This window comes from Bos indicus x Bos taurus, chromosome 15 (assembly GCF_003369695.1).
Source record: "Bos indicus x Bos taurus breed Angus x Brahman F1 hybrid chromosome 15, Bos_hybrid_MaternalHap_v2.0, whole genome shotgun sequence".
Classification (NCBI taxonomy): Eukaryota; Metazoa; Chordata; class Mammalia; order Artiodactyla; family Bovidae; genus Bos; species Bos indicus x Bos taurus.
Window position 1 is genome coordinate 59,488,781 of NC_040090.1, and position 19,340 is coordinate 59,508,120.

General features: G+C 45.7%; 1 protein-coding gene and 1 non-coding gene across 2 annotated transcripts; both read right to left on the reverse strand.

Moving 5' to 3' along the window:
• Positions 1 to 3,076: 3,076 nt before the first annotated feature.
• Positions 3,077 to 3,149, reverse strand: TRNAG-CCC. The gene has a single exon. It is a non-coding gene; the product is annotated as a tRNA-Gly (tRNA).
• A 327-nt stretch (positions 3,150 to 3,476) lies between these two features.
• On the reverse strand, positions 3,477 to 9,101 carry LOC113905832 (nicotinamide N-methyltransferase-like). Its single transcript, XM_027563682.1, has 3 exons — positions 8,833 to 9,101; positions 6,098 to 6,305; positions 3,477 to 4,483 (listed from the first exon to the last, which is right to left on the reverse strand). Exons 1-3 carry the CDS (start codon positions 8,981 to 8,983, stop codon positions 4,051 to 4,053), a joined length of 792 nt encoding a protein of 263 aa, XP_027419483.1. The 5' UTR covers positions 8,984 to 9,101; the 3' UTR covers positions 3,477 to 4,050.
• Between the last annotated feature and the right edge of the window lie 10,239 nt (positions 9,102 to 19,340).

Sequence of the window (19,340 nt, forward strand, 5' to 3'; positions counted from 1 at the left end):
ATTTCCTGATCAAGGTTCCCCAAAGACGCCTGATGTCCGCCCACGGTTCCCATCAGGGCCGAGCTGCCTCCTTCTCCTGAAATGCCTTCAACACCCCAGCCCACCTCCCCTCCACCTCATTGTCTGCCTGGAAACCTGGTATTTATGGTTAGTCCAGGGCTCAGTTTAAACATTGCCTCTTTGGGACAAACATATGGACACCAAGGGGGAGGAAGGTGGGGAGGGTGAGATGAACTGGGAAACTGGGATTGACATATACACACTATTGATACTATATGTAAATAGATAACTAATGAGAACCTACTGTGTAGCTCGGGGAACTCTACTCAGTGCTCTGTGGTGACCTAAATAGGAAGGAAATCCAAAAAACTGGGGCTATATGTAAATGTATGGCTTCCCTGGTGGCTCAGTTGGTAAAGAATCTGCCTGCAATGCAGGAGACCCCGGTTCAATTCCTGGGTTGGGAAGATCCACTGGAGAAGGGATAGGCTACCCACTCCAGTATTCTTGGGCTTCCCTTGTGGCTCAACTGGTAAAGAATCTGCCTGCAATGTGGGAGACCCTGGTTCAATTCCTGGGTTGGGAAGATCCACTGGAGAAGGGATAGGCTACCCACTCCAGTATTCTTGGGCTTCCCTTGTGGCTCAACTGGTAAAGAATCTGCCTGCAATGTGGGAGACCTGGGTTCGAGCCCTAGGTTGGGAAGATCCCTGGAGAAGGGAAAGGCTATGCACTCCAGTATTCTGGCCTGGAGAATTCCATGGACCTTACATAGTCCATGGGGTCACAAAGAGTCGGACATGACTGAGAGACTTTCACTTTCACGTTCATTTCCTGGGCTTGCCAGGTGGAGCTAGTGGTAAAGAACTCACTTGCCAACGCAGGAGATGTAAGAACCGCGGGTTCGATCCCTGGATTGGGAAGATCCCCTGGAAGAGGAAATGGCAACCCACTCCAGTATTCTCGCCTAGAGAATCCCACGGACAGAGAAGCCTGGCAAGCTACAGCCTATAGGGCCACAAAGAGCCAGACACATCTGAAGCAACTTAGCATGCACGCATGTATACATGTAGCTGACTCACTTTGCCGTGCAGCAGAAACGAACACAACATTGTAAAGCAACTATACTCCAATACATTTTAAAAAATGTTTATTTATTTATTTACTTATTTGGCTGTGTTGGGTCTTAGTTGCAGCATGTGAGATCTAGTTCCCTGACCAGGGATTGAACCTGAGCCTCCTGCGTTGGGACCACAGAGTCTTCGTCCCTGGACCACTGTAAAAATATATTTTAAAAATAAACATTACCTCTTCGTGATGCTTCCCTGGTCTCCCCTAAACTGGGCACTTCCTTCTGTGTGCCTTCACCTCCTGTAATGGAATCATAACTGTCTATGAGCCCGGCAAGGGCTTGTATCAAATTTGGTCTCACACTCTCAGTGCCTGGCAGATGGCAGATGCTAAATAAATATTTACTGATGAACTCTGATTACCCCTGGAGAGACTCACAGAGCCCAAGGCCCGGAACTGTCCTCCCGGCCTCGCCTCCCTCTGCTCTCCAATAGAGAGCCCACCCAGTAGGCAGCACAAACATCACATCATTCACCCAGCATCTTCCCAAGGCCAGGTTTTGTAACAGGATTGTTTACTCCAGGGGAAATGCCTTTCCAACCATCACCCTCCTTTATAATGCATCTTGGCTGCACTTCCTCCTGAAACTTTCCTTGGTTCTAGAGCAGGAACTAATCCTTCCTTCATCTCTGCTTCTCATCACTATTCCTCTTCCCAGTTAATGCTGCCTTGTCCTAGGGCCGTGCATCAGCTCAATGGGTGCTTAGCAGAAGTGTGAAGCCTGTTGTCTCAGCTAATTGTAAACCTTACCCTGTCACTACCCATGTCTCACACACATTAAGTAAAAAGCGTTAGTCACTCAGTCGTGTTTGACTCTTAGCCACCCCATGGACTGTAGCCCACCTGGTTCCTCTCTCCATGGAATTCTCCATGCAAGAATTCAGGAGTGGGATGCCATTCGCTTCTTCAGGGGATCTTCCTGACCCAGGGATGGAACCAGGTCTCCTGTTTTGTAGACAGATTCTTTACCATATGAGCCACCAGGGAAGTCATGAAGCCACTCAAATGCCCATTCACAGGCAACCCATGAAGCATATATGGTAACCTGATGGTCTAGTCAAGAAGCCAACAGCTCCTGATGTGAAAGCTCGTGTTAACTAACATCAGGGCCCCAGAAGAATATCGCCCAGGTATATGCCCACACTTCCTACAGGGAGGCAGAGACTGGGCACCTCAGTCCGGCCAAGAACACCCACCCCAGACACTCTCCCCATATGCCCACCCACCTGCTCTTTGCCTGATGCTTTCCCAGCCCAGCTCAGCTTTCTGGTCGCACACTCCAGTGCATACTTGGAGCTCGCCCTGGATGGGATGTTAGCACTCAGCTTCTGGGTCCGTCGACTTGCAGGCAAGTTCTAGGAGCTAGTCTTGATGTAAACCCAGCCTCTGGGAGTCAGCCTCAATGATCACTCTTGTGGTGGCTCCATGGATAGATGTGACCCACCTCTACTACCATGATCAGCACACAAACACATACATGCACACACACACACACATACGCATGCACATGCCCACATACACAAAAAATATACCCCAGATACACACACATGGGGTAGAATGTGATCAAGGGCGTCAATGTTGCAACCACGTTTACTGTGAGGACCAGCCCTAGGCAAAGGTTCTGACACTACACAGTGTCCAGCTGGACACAGGCACTTGACAAATATTTGTTGAATGACTAAATTGCTTGCTTGCCCACCTCCAATGCCACCCATCGCACTGATTTGACACTCCTCCTCCCACTTTGAGCACTGGCCTGTTCTCCCATACCACATGTATTAGCAGTCCCTCAAGGGACAGAGCCCCAATCTTGGAACCCAAGTGTCTTCAATTTTTCTTTTTTTAATTAATTAATTAGGCTGCCCGAGGTCTTAGTTGCAGGATGTGGGAACTTAAATCTTCATTGCAACATGCAGGATCTTCAGGTGGAGCATGTGGGATCTAGTTCCCTAACCAGGGATTGAACCTGGACCCTCTGCATTGGGAGTGCAGAGTCTTAGCCACTGGACCACCAGGGAAGTCCCTGTCTTCAGTTTTTCTTGAAGTCCACCCAGCACAGTATGTTGTCTCCCCTCTGGGTCTCAGTATCTGTACCAGAAGTTCCTGCCCTTCACCCCGACTCCTTCACTTGGCTTACTCTTGGTCACCCTTTCACCAATTCGCTCCCTACTTCCCTCAAAAAGTCTTTCCCATGTGTCCCATCCCTGCCCAGACGGGGTAAGGTGGGGTTCACTGGACAGTGAAGGAAAACAATTCTCTAGCTCTTTCAGAACTCCTTATGCCATCTTATCACATCCTGTGACAAGGTCTCTACAAGGTCAGCCAAGCTTAAAAAACACACAAGCTCGCTCACATGGTTATTTACTAAGGGTATTCATGTTATACCTTTTGGGTGTCACAGAAACCCTGGGGAGAGGTGTGATGATTTCCATTTCAGAGATGGGGAAACTGAGGTTCTGAGATATTAGGTGCCCACCTAAAGTCACAAGAGCAAGTTGAATCAGAGAGCCAAGGATCAAAATCCATGCGTGTGTTTTCCATTTCAAGGGGCAGGGCTGCAGGATTAGCAGGCATGGGGAGGGAGCTGGAGACTGAACTCAGAAGGTGGGCAGTCCAAATTGCCTAAAATCAGAGAGTGGGAAGGGTCCTTCCCACTTTATTCCACGCAACCCTGAAGGAGCCCAGATGGAAGGAGACGCAGCTTTCTTTCTCTGGCCCAATTCTTTTTCCCAGCCTGGGGCCATTAGTGGAATACATTATAAACCTTTCTGGGAGAAGCATCCCAATTGACCTGGCGATCATCTGCCAGCAAGTGTTAGAAGTGAAGCTGGTGAAATGGAGAGAAATACAATCGAGGTGGCAGAGGGATGGCCCCAAGCCCGCCCCCCGCCCCCAACCCGCTCCTCCAAGTCTCTGCCTCTAGTCCCCTCTCCGGGCCACCAGGAAGAACAGCCCTGTGTAGTCAGAGCGGTTATCCAAATGGGTCTCAGCGGCCCGAGTGACCTTCTCCAGCTTCTCAATGATGAAGCCAGCCTCCTGCAGGGCTTCCCGCAGGAATTTCTCATTCAGGGGCAGAGTGGAGAACCTCTTGTCCCCCACCATGAAGAAGGTGGTCTCGAAGCCCCCGCTCAGCACCAGATGGCCCCCGGGCCGGAGCAGGGTCCTGAGATGGCGCAGGGCATCCCGGCAGGCCTGCGGGGTGGGGCAGGCAGCCTCAAGACACAGGGAGGAGATGAGGCCGTCGGCGGGGGGCAGGACCGCGGGCTCCAGGGGCCGTTCTTTCAGGACATCACACTTGAGCACCTGGGTGACGGCTCTCCTTACGCGCTCCTCCTTCTCGGCCCACTTATCTCTGGAGAGGAAGGAAGAAAGAGAAAGAGACCGGCTGGGTCATGCTCACCACGTGGACCACTCACGTCACTCCCAGCCATTCTCTGCCTGGCGTTCCGGCTCCCAGAGCAGCAGGCTGCCGGTTCTACAGATGAGAAAACTGAGTCCCATAGAGAGAGCAGCTGGGAACAAAGTGAAGCCCAGCACCTGCCCACCCTGGGGTCACGGGTCAGGGGCCCCCTTCTGGCCCTGCGCCCCTGGAGGTTAGCCCGTTCTCTCTCTGCTAGCCTGTATCTCACATGACCTGACAAGTGCCCCCAGAAACAGAATGTCTGCCTGGACTCAGAGGAGCAAAACTACAGTGTGAGCTTGGGGGACATTGTGGGGGCTGGCCACTCCATTCAACCTCCTCCTCGACTCACACATTCCCTTCTTACCTGTTCTCAGGATGTGGGCCACATGCATTATGCAGTATGAATAAGTAGTAGCACTTAAAGGCCTACTCTTTCCAGCTCTGTACTTTTTAAAACACGTAGTCTTAACATACACTCTACTGTATATAAAATAGGTAAACAGCAAAGACCTACTTAGAGCACAGAGAACTATACTCAATATCTTTTAATAACCTAAATAACCCATAATAGAAAAGAATCTGAAAAAGAATATATATATATATATATATATATATATATATATATACACATACACATATAAGTATATGTGTATGGAATCATAGTTTTGTTCAGTCACTAAATCGTGTCTGACTCTCTGTGACCTCATGAACGGCAGCACGCCATGCCCCCCTGTCCTTCACTATCTCCTGGAGTTTGCTCAAACTCAGGTCTGTTGAGTTAGTGATGCCATCCAATCATCTTATCCTCTGTTTCCCCCTCTCCTTCTGCCCTCAGTCTTTCCCAGTATCAGGGTCTTTCCCAATGAGTCGGCTCTTTGCATCGGGTGGCCAAAGTACTGGAGTTTCAGCTTCAGTCGTTTGTTATATACTTGAAACTAACACAACACTGTAAATTAACTATACCTCAATGTTTAAAAAGTAAAAAATAAATCATAGTTTTAAGCAGAAAGAATAAGAAACTAATGCACAACTTCAACCATCTTAACTAGGGAGGATGATATTTGGGGAGTGGAAGGGCAATGGTAGACCTTCCTGGTGCCTTGAAATTAAATGAAAATATACAAGGTAAGTAAATTCTGTTCCACTTGCCATGCAAGATTGTCTTAATTCTAACCCTTATCTCCTGCAATCCACAAAAAGATTCCACAAGTTTAGAGCTCCCTGGAAGTTGTAACTGGAACAACAGGGCACCAGCCAATCAGAAAGGAGGCAGCCGGGAGGGTTCTCCTGCTTGGGCTCAGACCTTGGCTTCCTTGTGGACCTTGGTGATGTTTCCTCCAGGCTCCAGGTTTGTCTCTAGCCAGCTCTTCCTATTGCCTCTTTTGGTCTTTATAGGATTCATATCTCACTCTTCCTCCTTTCTTCTTCAGGTTCCACTGAATTCCTTCCTTCCTTCTCAGTCTCCATCTACCTTGCCATTTGTACACAAACTCCATGGAAAATTCTTGATTAGGAGCTAAGTGAAGATCATGCAGATCTGAAAACAAGCAACAACCCCCTTACCTGTTCCCCTCAAGCTCACACACGTATTTCACCACTGGAGACCAGTCAAACGCCCCTGGCATCTTCTTCAGCCACTTCTCCAGCTCCTGGAGGTTCTTGTCTGTGTAGTCAGTGGCGATGATCTCTTGGAAAGACTCACAGGCAGAGAGGAACTGGTAGATGGTGGGCCCAGAGCCGATGTCAATCAGGAGTTTTCCTTCCAGCCCACCTGTTTCAGAATAGGAATATTCCTTCTGAATCATTAGTACCTGGGTACTTTGGCCACCTCATGCGAAGAGTTGACTCGTTGGAAAAGACTCTGATGCTGGGAGGGATTGGGGGCAGGAAGAAAAGGGGACGCCAGAGGATGAGATGGCTGGATGGCATCACCGACTCGATGGACTTGAGTTTGAGTGAACTCCGGGAGATGGTGATGGACAGGGAGGCCTGGCATGCTGCGATTCATGGGGTCGCAATGAGTCGGACACGACTGAGCGACTGAACTGACTGACTGACTGAGGGCTCCAAGGCCCACGCTTCCCAAAAGATTCTGCTTTTCTTGCTCTACTGGGAGAGGCCACAGGGACTTAACCATTGGGGCATGTAACCTTCAGGACTGGGAACTTTGCTGCACTAACAGCTCCAGCACACTGAGCATGGAGAGTTTTTGCAGGAGGGGAGTGTTAGGAACGAGGGCGCTTGTTTAGGGGTAGAGTGTTAAAGAACCAGCGTCGACATTTGACCTACCAATTTACCACTGTAAAGTGTCCAGGACTTCCCTGGTGGTCCAGTAATTAAGAATCCATCTGTCAGTGCAGGGGACACAGTTTGATCCCTGGTCCCAAAAGATTTTACATATTATGGGGCAACTAAACCCTCAAGCCACAGCTATCGAGCCTGTGCGCCCTAGAGCCTGTGCTCCACAAGAGAAGCCCACACACGACAATTAGAGAGGAGCCCCTGCTCTCTGCAACTAGAGAAAGCCCACACGTAGCAATGAAATAAATACATTAACTAAATTTTTAAAAAGTGTCCAAAGGAAAAATCTGATTCCATTCTTGAGTACACTGGTTTCCCTGTCCCAAGCACTCTTTGTTGGTGTGCCCTATGGCCCCACTGAGACCACATGTAATGTTCCAAAGATCAATCAGCAAACATGTATTGAATATCAACTGTACCCCAGAAACTTGCTTGGCAGTTTGGGGACTAAAAGGAGAAAACAGGGCCTGTGAAGAACACTTGGCCTCCCCTTCCTGTCTTGTTTCTCTCCATCCACCAGAGACTGGTTGACACAAAATATCAAGAGTGTTTGGACCTTGGCAAGGGGCTTCCAGGGGCTTCCCAGGTGGCACTAGTGGTTAAAAAAAAAAAACAAAAAACCACCTGCCAATTCAGGTAGACATAAGAGATGTGGATTTGATCCCTGGGTCAGAAAGATCCCATGGAGAAGGGCATGGCACCCCACTCCAGTACTCTTGCCTGGAGAATCCCATGGACAGAGGGGCTTGGTGAGCTACAGTCCATGGGGTCACAGAGTCGGACATGACTGAGCGACTGAGCACACACACAGGGGGCTTCCAAGATAAACATGGCCAAGAGGACAGAAAACTAACTGGTCCTGACTGACTGCTGAGATGAGCCAGCTAATCTGCTACTACACTTGCTTGTCTGTATGTTGTTATATCTGTAGGGTACTGCTGCTGCCAAGTCACTTCAGTTGTGTCCGACTCTGTGCGACCCTATAGACGGCAGCCCATCAGGCTCCACCGTCCCTGGGATTCTCCAGGCACGAGTACTGGAATGGGGTGCCATTGCTGTAGGGTTCAGTAGCAAATAAATTGAAGTAGGCATCAAAGGCTTAAGAAAATTTGATGGCAGAAAATTTTAATTGGAGAAATTCTGGCTACTGGGTTATGTTTTCTTCCCATATGAATGATGAAAAGATACCCAGCATTTGATTTTAGTGGTCCAGCCAGCCTAGCACTATACTTCCCTGGGGCGGCAGTGACGGGGGGAGGTGCAAATCTGAGAGCCAACCACTCACGATGTTTGCATGGGCCACAGCGGCAATCAGGCAGAAGGGCAAAGAAGCAAAGCTTCCCTACACTTTCGGATGCCCTTCAGGTTTCCCTTGCAAGGGATAGGGAGAAGACAGGCCTATTCAGGATCATCAAAGACCACAGCTCTCAGGCTTTATGGGAAGAGAGAATCTGACCTCAGAAACTTTGAGAGGATGCCACCATGTACCATACATCAAGTGTATCTAAACTCTTCCTAACCTCTTTGGTACTCCAGTCGTTAAGAATCCACCTGCCAATGCAGGGGACACGGGTTCAGTCTATGACCGGGGAAGATTCCACATGCCGTGGGGCATCTAAACACTCGAGCTGCAACTGCTGAGCCCACGTGCCTAGACCCCATGCTCTGCAACGAGAGTAGCCACCGCAGTGAGAAGCCTGTGCACCTCAACAAATAGTAGCCCCAGCTCCTTGCAATTAGAGGAAACCCTTGTGCCGCAAGGAAGAACCAGTGCAGCCAAAAATGAATAATAAATAAAATAAATTAAAAAAAAAATCTTCCTGTAGGGCAGAGGCACACCCTCTGAAGATCCCAAGTTGCTATTAATGGTCTGGCCATCCTTTCCCACTCCTACTCGAGGACTGCCCTACAATGAAAGAAAACTAGCATCTGGTTTAAAATTTGTGTGGCCACCCTTCCTCCCACAAACCTGCCCCAGGGCTGAAGGGGATCAGCACCTGGTTTAAAGGTGGCATTGTAGTGTTTTAGCAGGAAATGGAGGACTTCATCCCCGACGGGATCCTGGTTCATCCTGTAATACTCCAGGTAGGATGTGGGCTCAAAATTCTCCTGGTAGACATCAGGCTCCTGGCGTTCCTGAAGAGCCATGGAGAGCAGTGAGTTTTGTCCAGGAAGGAGCAGCAGGCAAACTGATTCCCTGGGCCCTTCTTTGTGGGGCTCAGACTTTGTCCTCCCTCCAGCCCTCAGAACAAACACTGGGATGAAGACCAGAGCAGCCAACAAAGGATGTTTCCTGAACCTGCCTCCCTTTGGCCATTCACCTCTCCAGTTCCCTTCCCCAGCCCCCAGGCTTTTCAGTAGCTCTGGCTTGTTTGGAAGTGTTAGTCTGTTTTGTTGCATTTATTGCATCCTCTTCTACAATGATTTTTCAAACTATTTAAAAAGCACGTCTAATTTTTAAACAAAATCTCCAGCAAAGCCCCAGTATAGATGAGAGATCCCAGGATGAGATATCTCGTGCTTAGTCGCTCAGGCATGTCTGACTCTTTGTGACCCCATGGGCTGTAGCCCACCAGGCTCCTCTGTCCATGGGAATTCTCCAGGCAGGAATACTGGGGGGAGGGGGGTTGCCATGCCCTCCTCCAGGGGATCTTCCCAATGCAGGAATTTAACCCAGGTCTCCTGCATTGCAGGCAGATTCTTTACCTTCTGAGCCACTAAGGAAGCCCTGGATGAGATGTCTTCATATCATATCAGATCAGTCGCTCAGTCGTGTCCGACTCTTTGCAACCCCATGAATCGTAGCACGCCAGGCCTCCCTTAGTTAGTTTTTAATTTTTAGTGTTTTCTGAACTACACACCCACCCCCCAACACAACACCCTGGTTTCTGTCCTAGACAACTGAATAAATGTTGATAGTATTTAGTAAAACAGGGAAGACAAGAAGAATAGGTTATAGTTGGGGAGTGAGGAGAGTAAGATGATGAGAGGAGATGGGTTTTGTTTTGAGTATACTCAACTTGAAACTGAAAAATCTAATCTAACTTGGATCAAGTTCTAGAACTCACAGAGAGATCTCAGCGGGAGCTAACAGATGTTGTGGGACAAGTGTACAAAATTGTTCTGTGACTGAACTAAATTTCTTCTCGAAGCCCCATGCAAATGGGTGGTAGACATTTTATCTCAATTATGTAGTCTTCCTTTACCAGGGGTGAGGGTGGGGAACTTACTTGGTGCCAGGCACGGGAGCTGGCACTTTTTTTCATCCATGCTGTTGGCATCGAATGAGATCTTGTTGCATAATCTGGTCCCAGCTCACTGATTAACAAGGGTTGCAACATCCCTTCCCAACTTCCATGCCTGTATATCTCTCTCTCTTTTTCCCGTTTCCATTGCCCACTCAGGAGCAAGGGAAATCACTCTTCCACTCCTCAGGATGGGCTGTGAGGCCATCACATCTGTGTGGGCTCAGTAGTTGGGGCTCACAGGCTTATTTACTCCAAGGCATGCAGCATCCTCCCATGTCCCCTACATTGGCAGGCAGAGTCTTTACCACTGAGCCACCAGGGAAGCCCCAGAAAATTTAGATCCTTCTGTGTGGTAGAGACTCTTGTTTTCTGGTTTTATAATTGGTATCTATGTTATGGTGTTTTGACAGAGTATATTACTTTATATTATTTCTACTTTGGGGACATTTTATAATTCTCTGGTGCAACCAAGCTTGTGTGCCATAGCTATCGAGCCTGCACACTCTAGGGCTGGGGGCGGGGGGTCGCAGCTACTGAACCCCCAAGCTCCCTAGAGCCCATGGCCCACAGTAAGAGAAGCCACCACAGTGAGAAGCCCGTGCACTGCGACTAGAGAGTAGCCCCAGTTCGCCACCATTAGAGAAAAGCCCACGCAGCAGCAAAGATCCAGCACAGCCAAAAACAAATAAATAAAATTAAAAAAAATATTTTTTTAATTATCTGATAAATACTTTCGGATCAATGAGAAAATCAAAACAAAAATTTTAAACTCTATAGAAAAAAACTATTTAGGAAGGAATTCTGCAGATAAGTATCTATAAGACACAGATAAAACAGGGGAAAGTTCATGATCCTAAATATTCACATTAATAAACAAGACAATGAATGAAGCATTCAAATCAAGGAATGAAAAAAGATTCAACACATTTAAAGAAAGCAAAATGGTGAAACTGATAAAAATAAAAGCTGACATTAATAAAGGAATGAAGTTATAAGTACAGCCACCAGATTGAGCTGGGTGAAAGGAAGATGAAGAAATGTAGGCAGAGGGTGTAAACAACACTTCAGAGCTTGGCTGTGAAGGGGAAGAAAGACGTGGGGCAGCAGTAAAAGTGGATAAGCCTTAGACAGGCATAGAAACACCAAATATTTTGACAGTAGAGGAAAAGGCAAGAATGGGTGCCAGTACAAGTCAGGTTGATAGGAATGAGTAAGAAACTGAGATCACGGCTGGAAATTGTATTTTTCTTGAAAATAACAAGTACAGATGTTTGAAATTTGAGGTGAGAATAAACAGCAAATGGAGGGCAGACACTGGGGACGTACAGAATTATTAGGTATTTTCAAAGCCCTGGGTAACTGGATAAGAGTTTATTCTTGATAAAAGTTTATTCTTCCCAGAAGTTTTTTTTTTTTTTTTTTCTCCCAGCGTTCTTAGAAGTCTGGTTCCAGGAAAAGTGAAGATACTGGGCTGATGTAATGTTGGAATTTTCCTAAACAGGTGGAGCAGAAGGCAAATGGATAAAAGGTAAAAGAGACAGCTATCTATTCACTTATTCAAAATAGGTGCACTCACTGAGCATAGACTTGGCAGCTAAACTGCTTAGATTCAGAATCTAGCTCCACCACTTAAAAGATATACTCTTGGACAAATCATTTAATCTTTTTTCTCTTTGCCTCTTTTTTTTTTTTTTAATCTTTTTTTTTTTTTTAATCTACAACTCATGAGGACAGTAACTTACTCCCACAGAGCTGTTGAGAAGATTAAATGAATAGATTCAAAGAACTTAGAACAGAAATTTCACTTCTGGCCACTAACAAATATTGGAGCTGCCTTTCACCATAAACAGCTACAAAGCTAGACAAAATGACACGTGTTTTCAGGCACTGGACTATAGGCAGTGCACAGCTGCAATTCCTCAGAGAAGAACACATAAAGTGAGCCCAGCTCTCACGAGCTGACTGCCTGGGGACAAATGTCCTGACTGCAGCACGAAGGAGTGGGAACCAGGAAGAGTCCAGGTGTCCTGCTGAGCTGAAGAAGCCAAGAGCAGAGTTTGGAGCTGCTGGAGCAAATGGAACTTGTGGGGTTAGCGGCCAGTGCGGAGGGAGTCACATAAAGGGGGCTCCCAAATTCTATGTGGACACATATTCATTTTCTGGGGCTGCCTTAACAAAGAACCACTAACTGGATGGCTTAAATAACAGAAATTCATTCTTTCATAATTCTGGAGGCTGGAAGCCTGAAATCAAGGCGTCATCAGCGTTGGTGGCTTCTGAGAGTTGCGAGGGAGAAACTCTCATGCCTCCCACTGGTCACTCTTTGACATCCATTGGCTTCAAGATCTCTTCCTTGATTCCTTCCTTCATCCTTCATGTGGCTTTCTCACTGTGCACACGTCTCTCTGTCTGATATCCTTTTTGAAAAAAATTTTATTGATTGATTCATTTTTGGCTGTGCCGAGTTTTCTCTAGCTGAGGTGAGGGGGGCTCCTCTCTGGTTGTGGTGTGCAGCTTCTCACTGTGGTGGCTTCTCTTGATGCAGACCACGGGCTCTAGAGCATGGGCTCAACAGTTGTGGCACACGGGCTCAGTTGCTCCAAGGCACGTGGGATCTTCCCAGACCAGGGATCAAACCCATCAAACCCAAAAAGTGGATTCTTTACCACTGCTCCATCAAGGAAGCCCCCAATATACTTTTTTATAAGGGACACTAGTTCTGTCGGATTAGGAATCGCTTTGATGACCTCATTTTAGCTTAATTACCTTTACGAAGGATGAAATGATTGGAGACCATCACCAAGTCAAAGGACATGAACTTGGGCGCACTCCAGAAGACAGTGAGAGACAGGGAGGCCTGGCAAGCTGCGGTCCATGGGGCTGGAAAGACATGACTTAGCAGCTGAACAACAACCACCTTTATGAAAACCTCATCTCCAAAACTTATTTGGAAAGAAGTCACATTTTAAAACATTACGGGCTAAGATTCCAGTGCAGCTTTTGGGGGGAGGACAATTTCACCCATAACAGGGGTTCCCTGTCAGTTTTGATCAAAGACTGGGCTGCCCATGCACAGGCTGAGACTGTAACAACCTGGCTGCTATGGAGTTGAGAGCTGAATGGAAATACTAGAGGTCATGATGTAGGAGACAGGTGGCCCCTGGGCCGACAGCTGTTGTTTATCAAGTGGAGTAGAATTCAAGCTTTATTCTCATCCAGACACTCCAAGGACAAAGCTGGTGGAGAAAGTTGAGCTCTGCTAAAACAAAGAGATAAGGTGCCTTCTCCTGAGGTCAAGACAGACTTTCCTGTCTACATGTGAGTAGGAAGACTTCTTGGTCAAAATGGGAGGGGCCCACCCCATAATAAGTGTGGCTATGCACTCACAGGCCTCTGTGGTGAGATCCATCTTAGAAAAAGTTTGCGCACATATCTTGCAGAGTGTCCAAGGAGCAGTCAGATGTGAAGAAAGAAACAAGATAATTAGCCAAAGGGAAACAAAGACCTGGAAAGACTGTCCTATAGAAGTGATTTACATTCCCTCTTTATTATACTCCTCCTCATTACAGAGGATGCCCATACCCTTTCTCTCTGGATGTGTGTCTCCCCCGCTGTCCATCACCAACTCCCGGAGTTCACCCAAACTCATGTCCATCAAGTCGGTGATGCCATCCAGCCATCTCATCCTCTGTTGTCCCCTTCTCCTCCTGCCCCCAATCCCTCCCAGCATCAGAGTCTTTTCCAATGAGTCAACTCTTCACATCAGGTGGCCAAAGTATTGGAGTTTCAGCTTTAGCATCACTCCTTCCAAAGAACACCCAGGACTGATCTCCTTTAGAATGGACTGGTTGGATCTCCTTGCAGTTCAAGGGACTCTCAGGAGTCTTCTCCAACACCACAGTTCAAAAGCATCAATTCTTTGGCACTCAGCTTTCTTCACAGTCCAACTCTCACATCCATACATAACCACAGCCTTGACTAGACGGACCTTTGTTGGCAAGACCATAGCCTTGACTAGACAGACCTATGCTATCTAGGTTGGTCACAACTTTCCTTCCAAGGAGTAAGAGTCTTTTAATTTCATGGCTGCAGTCACCATCTGCAGTGATTTTGAAGCCCCCCCCCCCCCCCCCCCGCCCCGCTCAAAAAAGTCTGGCACTGTTTCCACTGTTTCCCCATCTATTTCCCGTGAAGTGATGGGACCAGATGCCATGATCTTCGTTTTCTGAATGTTGAGCTTTAAGCCAACTTTTCAGTCTTCTCATTCACTTTCATCAAGAGGCTTTTTAGTTCCTTTTCACTTTCTGCCATAAGGGTGGTGTCATCTGCATATCTGAGGTTATTGATATTTCTCCCAGCAATCTTGATTCCAGCTTGTGCTTCTTCCAGCATTTCTCATGATATTCTCTACATATAAGTTAAATAAGCAGGGTGACAATATACAGCCTTGATGTACTCCTTTTCCTATTTGGAACCAGTCTGTTGTTCCACGTCCAGTTCTAACAGTTGCTTCCTGACTTGCATATAGTTTTCTCAAGAGGCAGGTCAGGTGGTCTGGTATTCCCATCTCTTTCAGAATTTTCCACAGTTTATTGTGATCCACACAGTCAAAGGCTTTGGCATAGTCAATAAAGCAGAAATAGATGTTTTTCTGGAACTCTCTTGCTTTTTCGATGACCCAGCGGATGTTGGCAATTTGATCTCTGGTTCCTCTGCCTTTTCTAAAACCAGCTTGAACATCTGGAAGTTCACGGTTCACGTATTGCTGAAGCCTGGCTTGGAGAATTTTGAGCATGACTTTACTAGCGTGTGAGATGAGTGCAACTGTAATAGGGAAATTAAAATGGAGAAGTCTTGTTCAGGCTTTAGAAACCTCTGATCTGCTTCTGATCTGCCTGGATACTGTCCAGATTCCATGCCTGCCTGCAAGCACAGTAAGTCAGGCAGCACTTTAGAAAAGAAAAGGAGTGTGTCTTGGAATTCTTGAGCCCCTAAGGGTCTGGCCAACCCCTGGGGTGTAACTAAGTCCTGTAACTTACAAGGTGAAACAAACAGCATTGTAAAATGGTTAAAGTAAAACCAAAGTTGCATTTTTTGCACATGAATTGATGATAATATCATTTTGTGGCTTAGGATCATAAGCCAGAGCCCCAAAACTGCAATTTGAAGTCTGAGTCATGGGGTGGAAGTACTGCCCAGGACACTTTCCCAACTGGGACTCCAGATTGCTTTTAACAAAGGACTTCCCAGCCCACTGTCAGTCTGGATTTAGCTTGGCCCAATTTGGTGATGTATCCACTGTTACTTCTCTTTATTGTTTCTTTTTTTTTTTTAATGGCTGTATATTGAAATAGAGTCAGGTAATCTTCTATAAAAAATTGAAATTATTTGTGTGTGTACTGAGTAGTTTCTTTTGTTAATGAATCCTTCAAGGCTAAAACAAAAGTAAAACTTTCAGCAAAACACTAACAAATTTATTCAAGTAGATAAAGGAAAACACAGTCTTGATGAATATCAAACAAGGAATCTCAAAGAGAAGACTTTTTAAAGAGAAATTCTAAACTGAAAATATAATATCTAAAGTGAAGAATTCACTGAATTGTTTTAACAGCAGATTGGACAAGGCAGGAATAAGAGTCCCTGAACTTGGAGAAGGAGCTGTAAAAATGACCCAACTTAAAGAAAAGAGAGAAAAAAAGGTTGAAACAAAATGAACAGAGCCTCAGTTGGAAAATGTAAAGCTAACATTTACATAATTAGAATCCCTGAAGGAAAAGAGGAAAAGAATAGTATAGGAAAAGATATAGGAATAAAAATGATAAAACTTCCCTAAATTTGATGTAATATATCAACCTACAGATTCAAAAGCTCAGCAAACTCCCAAGTCACAACAAGGCATATCATAGTTGCTTGCTTGCTTGCTTCTTTAGTTGCTAAGTCATGTCTGACTCTTTGCAACCCCATGAACTGCAGCATACCAGGCTTCCCTGCCCTTCACCATCTCCCAGAGTTTGCTCAAACTCATGTCCATTGAGTCAGTGATGCCATTCAACCATTTAATCCTCTGTCGCCCTCTTCTCTTGCCTTCAATCTTTCCCAGCATCAGGGTCTTTTCCAAAGAGCCGAGTCTTCACGTGGGATGGCCAAAGTATTAGCGCTTCAGCTTCAGCATTTGCCTTTCCAATGAATATTCAGGGTGGATGTCCTTTAGGATTGACTGGTTTGATCACCTTGCTGTCCAAGGGATTCTCAAGAGTCTTCTCCAGCACCACAGTCCAAAACCATCAATTCTTCTAGCCTGGCAGACTATAGTCCATGGAATCGCAAAAGAGCCAGATACAACTTAGCAACTAAACTACTCTCATGGTTAAATGAAACAGAAATATCATCGTTAGACTTGTGCAAATTGTGAAATCATCCAAAGGAAAATGAAATGTTATACACAGGAGAACAAGGACGCAGTAAATGGCTGAGTTCTCATCAGAAACAGTGGAGGTCAGGAGATAAAGGATAATGTCCTTAAAGCCTGAAACAAACAAATAAAATAACTGTCAACACAGAATTCCATTTCCAGCAAAAATATCCTTCAAAAATGAGCATGAAATAAAGGTATTTTCATATAAATGAAAGCTGAGAGGATTTGTTACCAATAAACTTGTAGTATAAGAAATACTGAAGGAAGATTTTCAGGCTAATGGAAAATGATACTGATAGAATCTTAGATCTACAGGAAGGAAGGAGGAGCTCTAGAAATGGCAAATTCTAGTCTTCCTTATCCCAATGTACCTTCTTTTTCTTCTAGACCCTTAATCACCTTTTCTCCTTCTTTAGGCTTAGGTACATCCATTAGGAAATTTTCATGTCCTGAGCCCCCTCAGATCCAAGAGGTGACAGGAGGAATGGAAGATTTGGGTCCAATGAAACCTGGAGAGCTGACGTAACTTTTTTGTCTGCTCAGCAACTAATTTGGAAAGGTTCCATGGTTGAACAGTAGAGGGAAAAAAAAAAAAAATCAACCAAGATGAACCAGACACACCTCTCTCTAAGCAGGATTCAAGGTTATGACAAGGACTGTTAAAGAAAAGAGGAGCTTTTCAATGATATCTGGAAGCTCATCAAATGGGCCCCTTGGAGGAAGCCTTGGGCAAATAAAAACTGGCTGAAAATATCCCAGAACAGTAGTTCACAGATGGGCAGGCATCCAAAAGAACCCAATGGGCTTCAAGAAGCAAATATTAGAACTTCTGTTTACTTGCTAAATCTTAAAATCAACTTTTTTACTTTAGTGTGTTTTATACTTAATATGGTAGTACAGTAATATACGTATATAATGTGCATTAGTTGCTCAGTTGTGTCTGACTCTTTGCAACCCCATGGACTGTGGTCCACCAGGCTCCTCTGTCCATGGAATTCTCCAGGCAAGAATACTGGAGTGGGTGACCATTTCCTTCTCCAGGGGATCTTCCTGACCCAGGAACTGAACCAGGTCTCCTGCATTGCAGGCAGATTCTTTACCATCTGCGCCAAATGTTGAGGTATATGATTAAAATTTAAATGAAAAATTTCATATCCTTTTTTAACAAAAAATGTGGGAGATGATTGACCTCAGAGGAATTGCAACTTTGCTGGCAGAAATTGCCTTACAGTCCTAAGATTTCATCTTAGGACTCACATCATTGGTATATTCTACAAAGTTTCTGATCCAGGTCCATAATTACATCATGGTCATCCAGAAAGTGTTTTTAAAATACATATTCCTATGGCCACAGGTGCTCATTCCAATGGCTTGGGATAGGTAGTCAGATATTTGAGTATGATTTTACAGAAGCAGAAGAAACTCCATGAGTTTTGGTGTACAGTTGGTGTGAGAACCACAGTACATACAGTGTGTGGGGACTGACCCTTTCCCAACAAGCTTCAGAGGCTGAAAGATAAAGAGGGAATTTTGTGAAGAAGTGGGAGGATTGTACAGATGTTCTGTCCAGCTGGGAGAGGCTGAGCAAGGGACTAAAACAAGAGACACAATTAGCTGATCTGAGGGTTCCATTCAGCTGTCACAGCAGGGACCCTTTAAAGGGGAGCAAGGCAATTACTGTTCTCATAGCTCCTGAGTGCTTCCAAGTGGGCAGTGATGTCTCTACTCTATGGACCCAAGTCAGGGTCAATCAGATGACCCTACTCCACATGGTCTCTTCAGAACATTCCCTTCTTTTCATCCCTATTATCCAGCCCCATTTCCAACCTTCATCATCTCATAGCTGAGAAGTTTGTGATAATAACCACATTCTTCAACAAGTCAGCAGTATGGGAGACAGGGAGAAGGAGATTTAGGAGAAATAACAAGTGTGTGGACCTAGCTTGGTTCTTATTTCAAACAGGCCAAGATTAAAAAGTTAGTTTTGAGGTAATCAAGGAAATATGAATATGGACTGAGTGATAATACTAAGAAATCATTTCTAATTTTTTGAGGTGTATGAATGGCATTGAAATTCTATAAGAAAAATTAACTTTTTAAAAAATGAAGGATACAGTGGGGTGGGGGAGGAATGACAAAATGCCTGGGATTTTCTACAGAAGACTTCAACAGAAGCATGGAAAATGAATGAGAAATGAAGGAAGGAAAGAAAGAAGGATAGATAAAGCAAGTGTTTTCTTGATAATGTTGAATCTGGGTGATGGGCTTTGTGAGGTTCATCATATTATTCTACTCGTGTGTATCTTGAAATTTTTCATTAAAAAAAGTTTTCAGTAAAAAACTAAACCAGTGTCTGGTACACAATATGGACATTTGTCATCATAACAGCCGTATGGCAAGCCCAGTTCTTAACACCAGCAGGGGCAAACACAGCCAACAGGATCCTGGTTTTCACACAGCCCATGCTCAAGGGGAGTGGGGCCTGGGCCATGATGAGCAAGCAAATAAAGAAGATAATATTGGATGGTGGTAAATGCTGTGAAGAAACACACTTGAATGGGATGGTCAGGGAAGACTCCACCAAGAAGCAATGTCTGAGCTGAGACCTCAATTATATGTGCAGGAGGCAGCCTGGCAAAGGCTTAGACAGAGGGATCAGCATAAACAAAAGCCTGCTCTGTCTGGGAAGCGATGGAAGGCAGTGAGGCAGGGAGCACTGGTAAAGGATAGTGGGGAAGACGGGACAGGGAAATAGACAGTGGCCAACAAGGAGAGAGGGATGGCTGGCTAGAAAGATGGAGTCCCATGGTAGGCAGAAATAACACAATTAGGAAAACTCTTG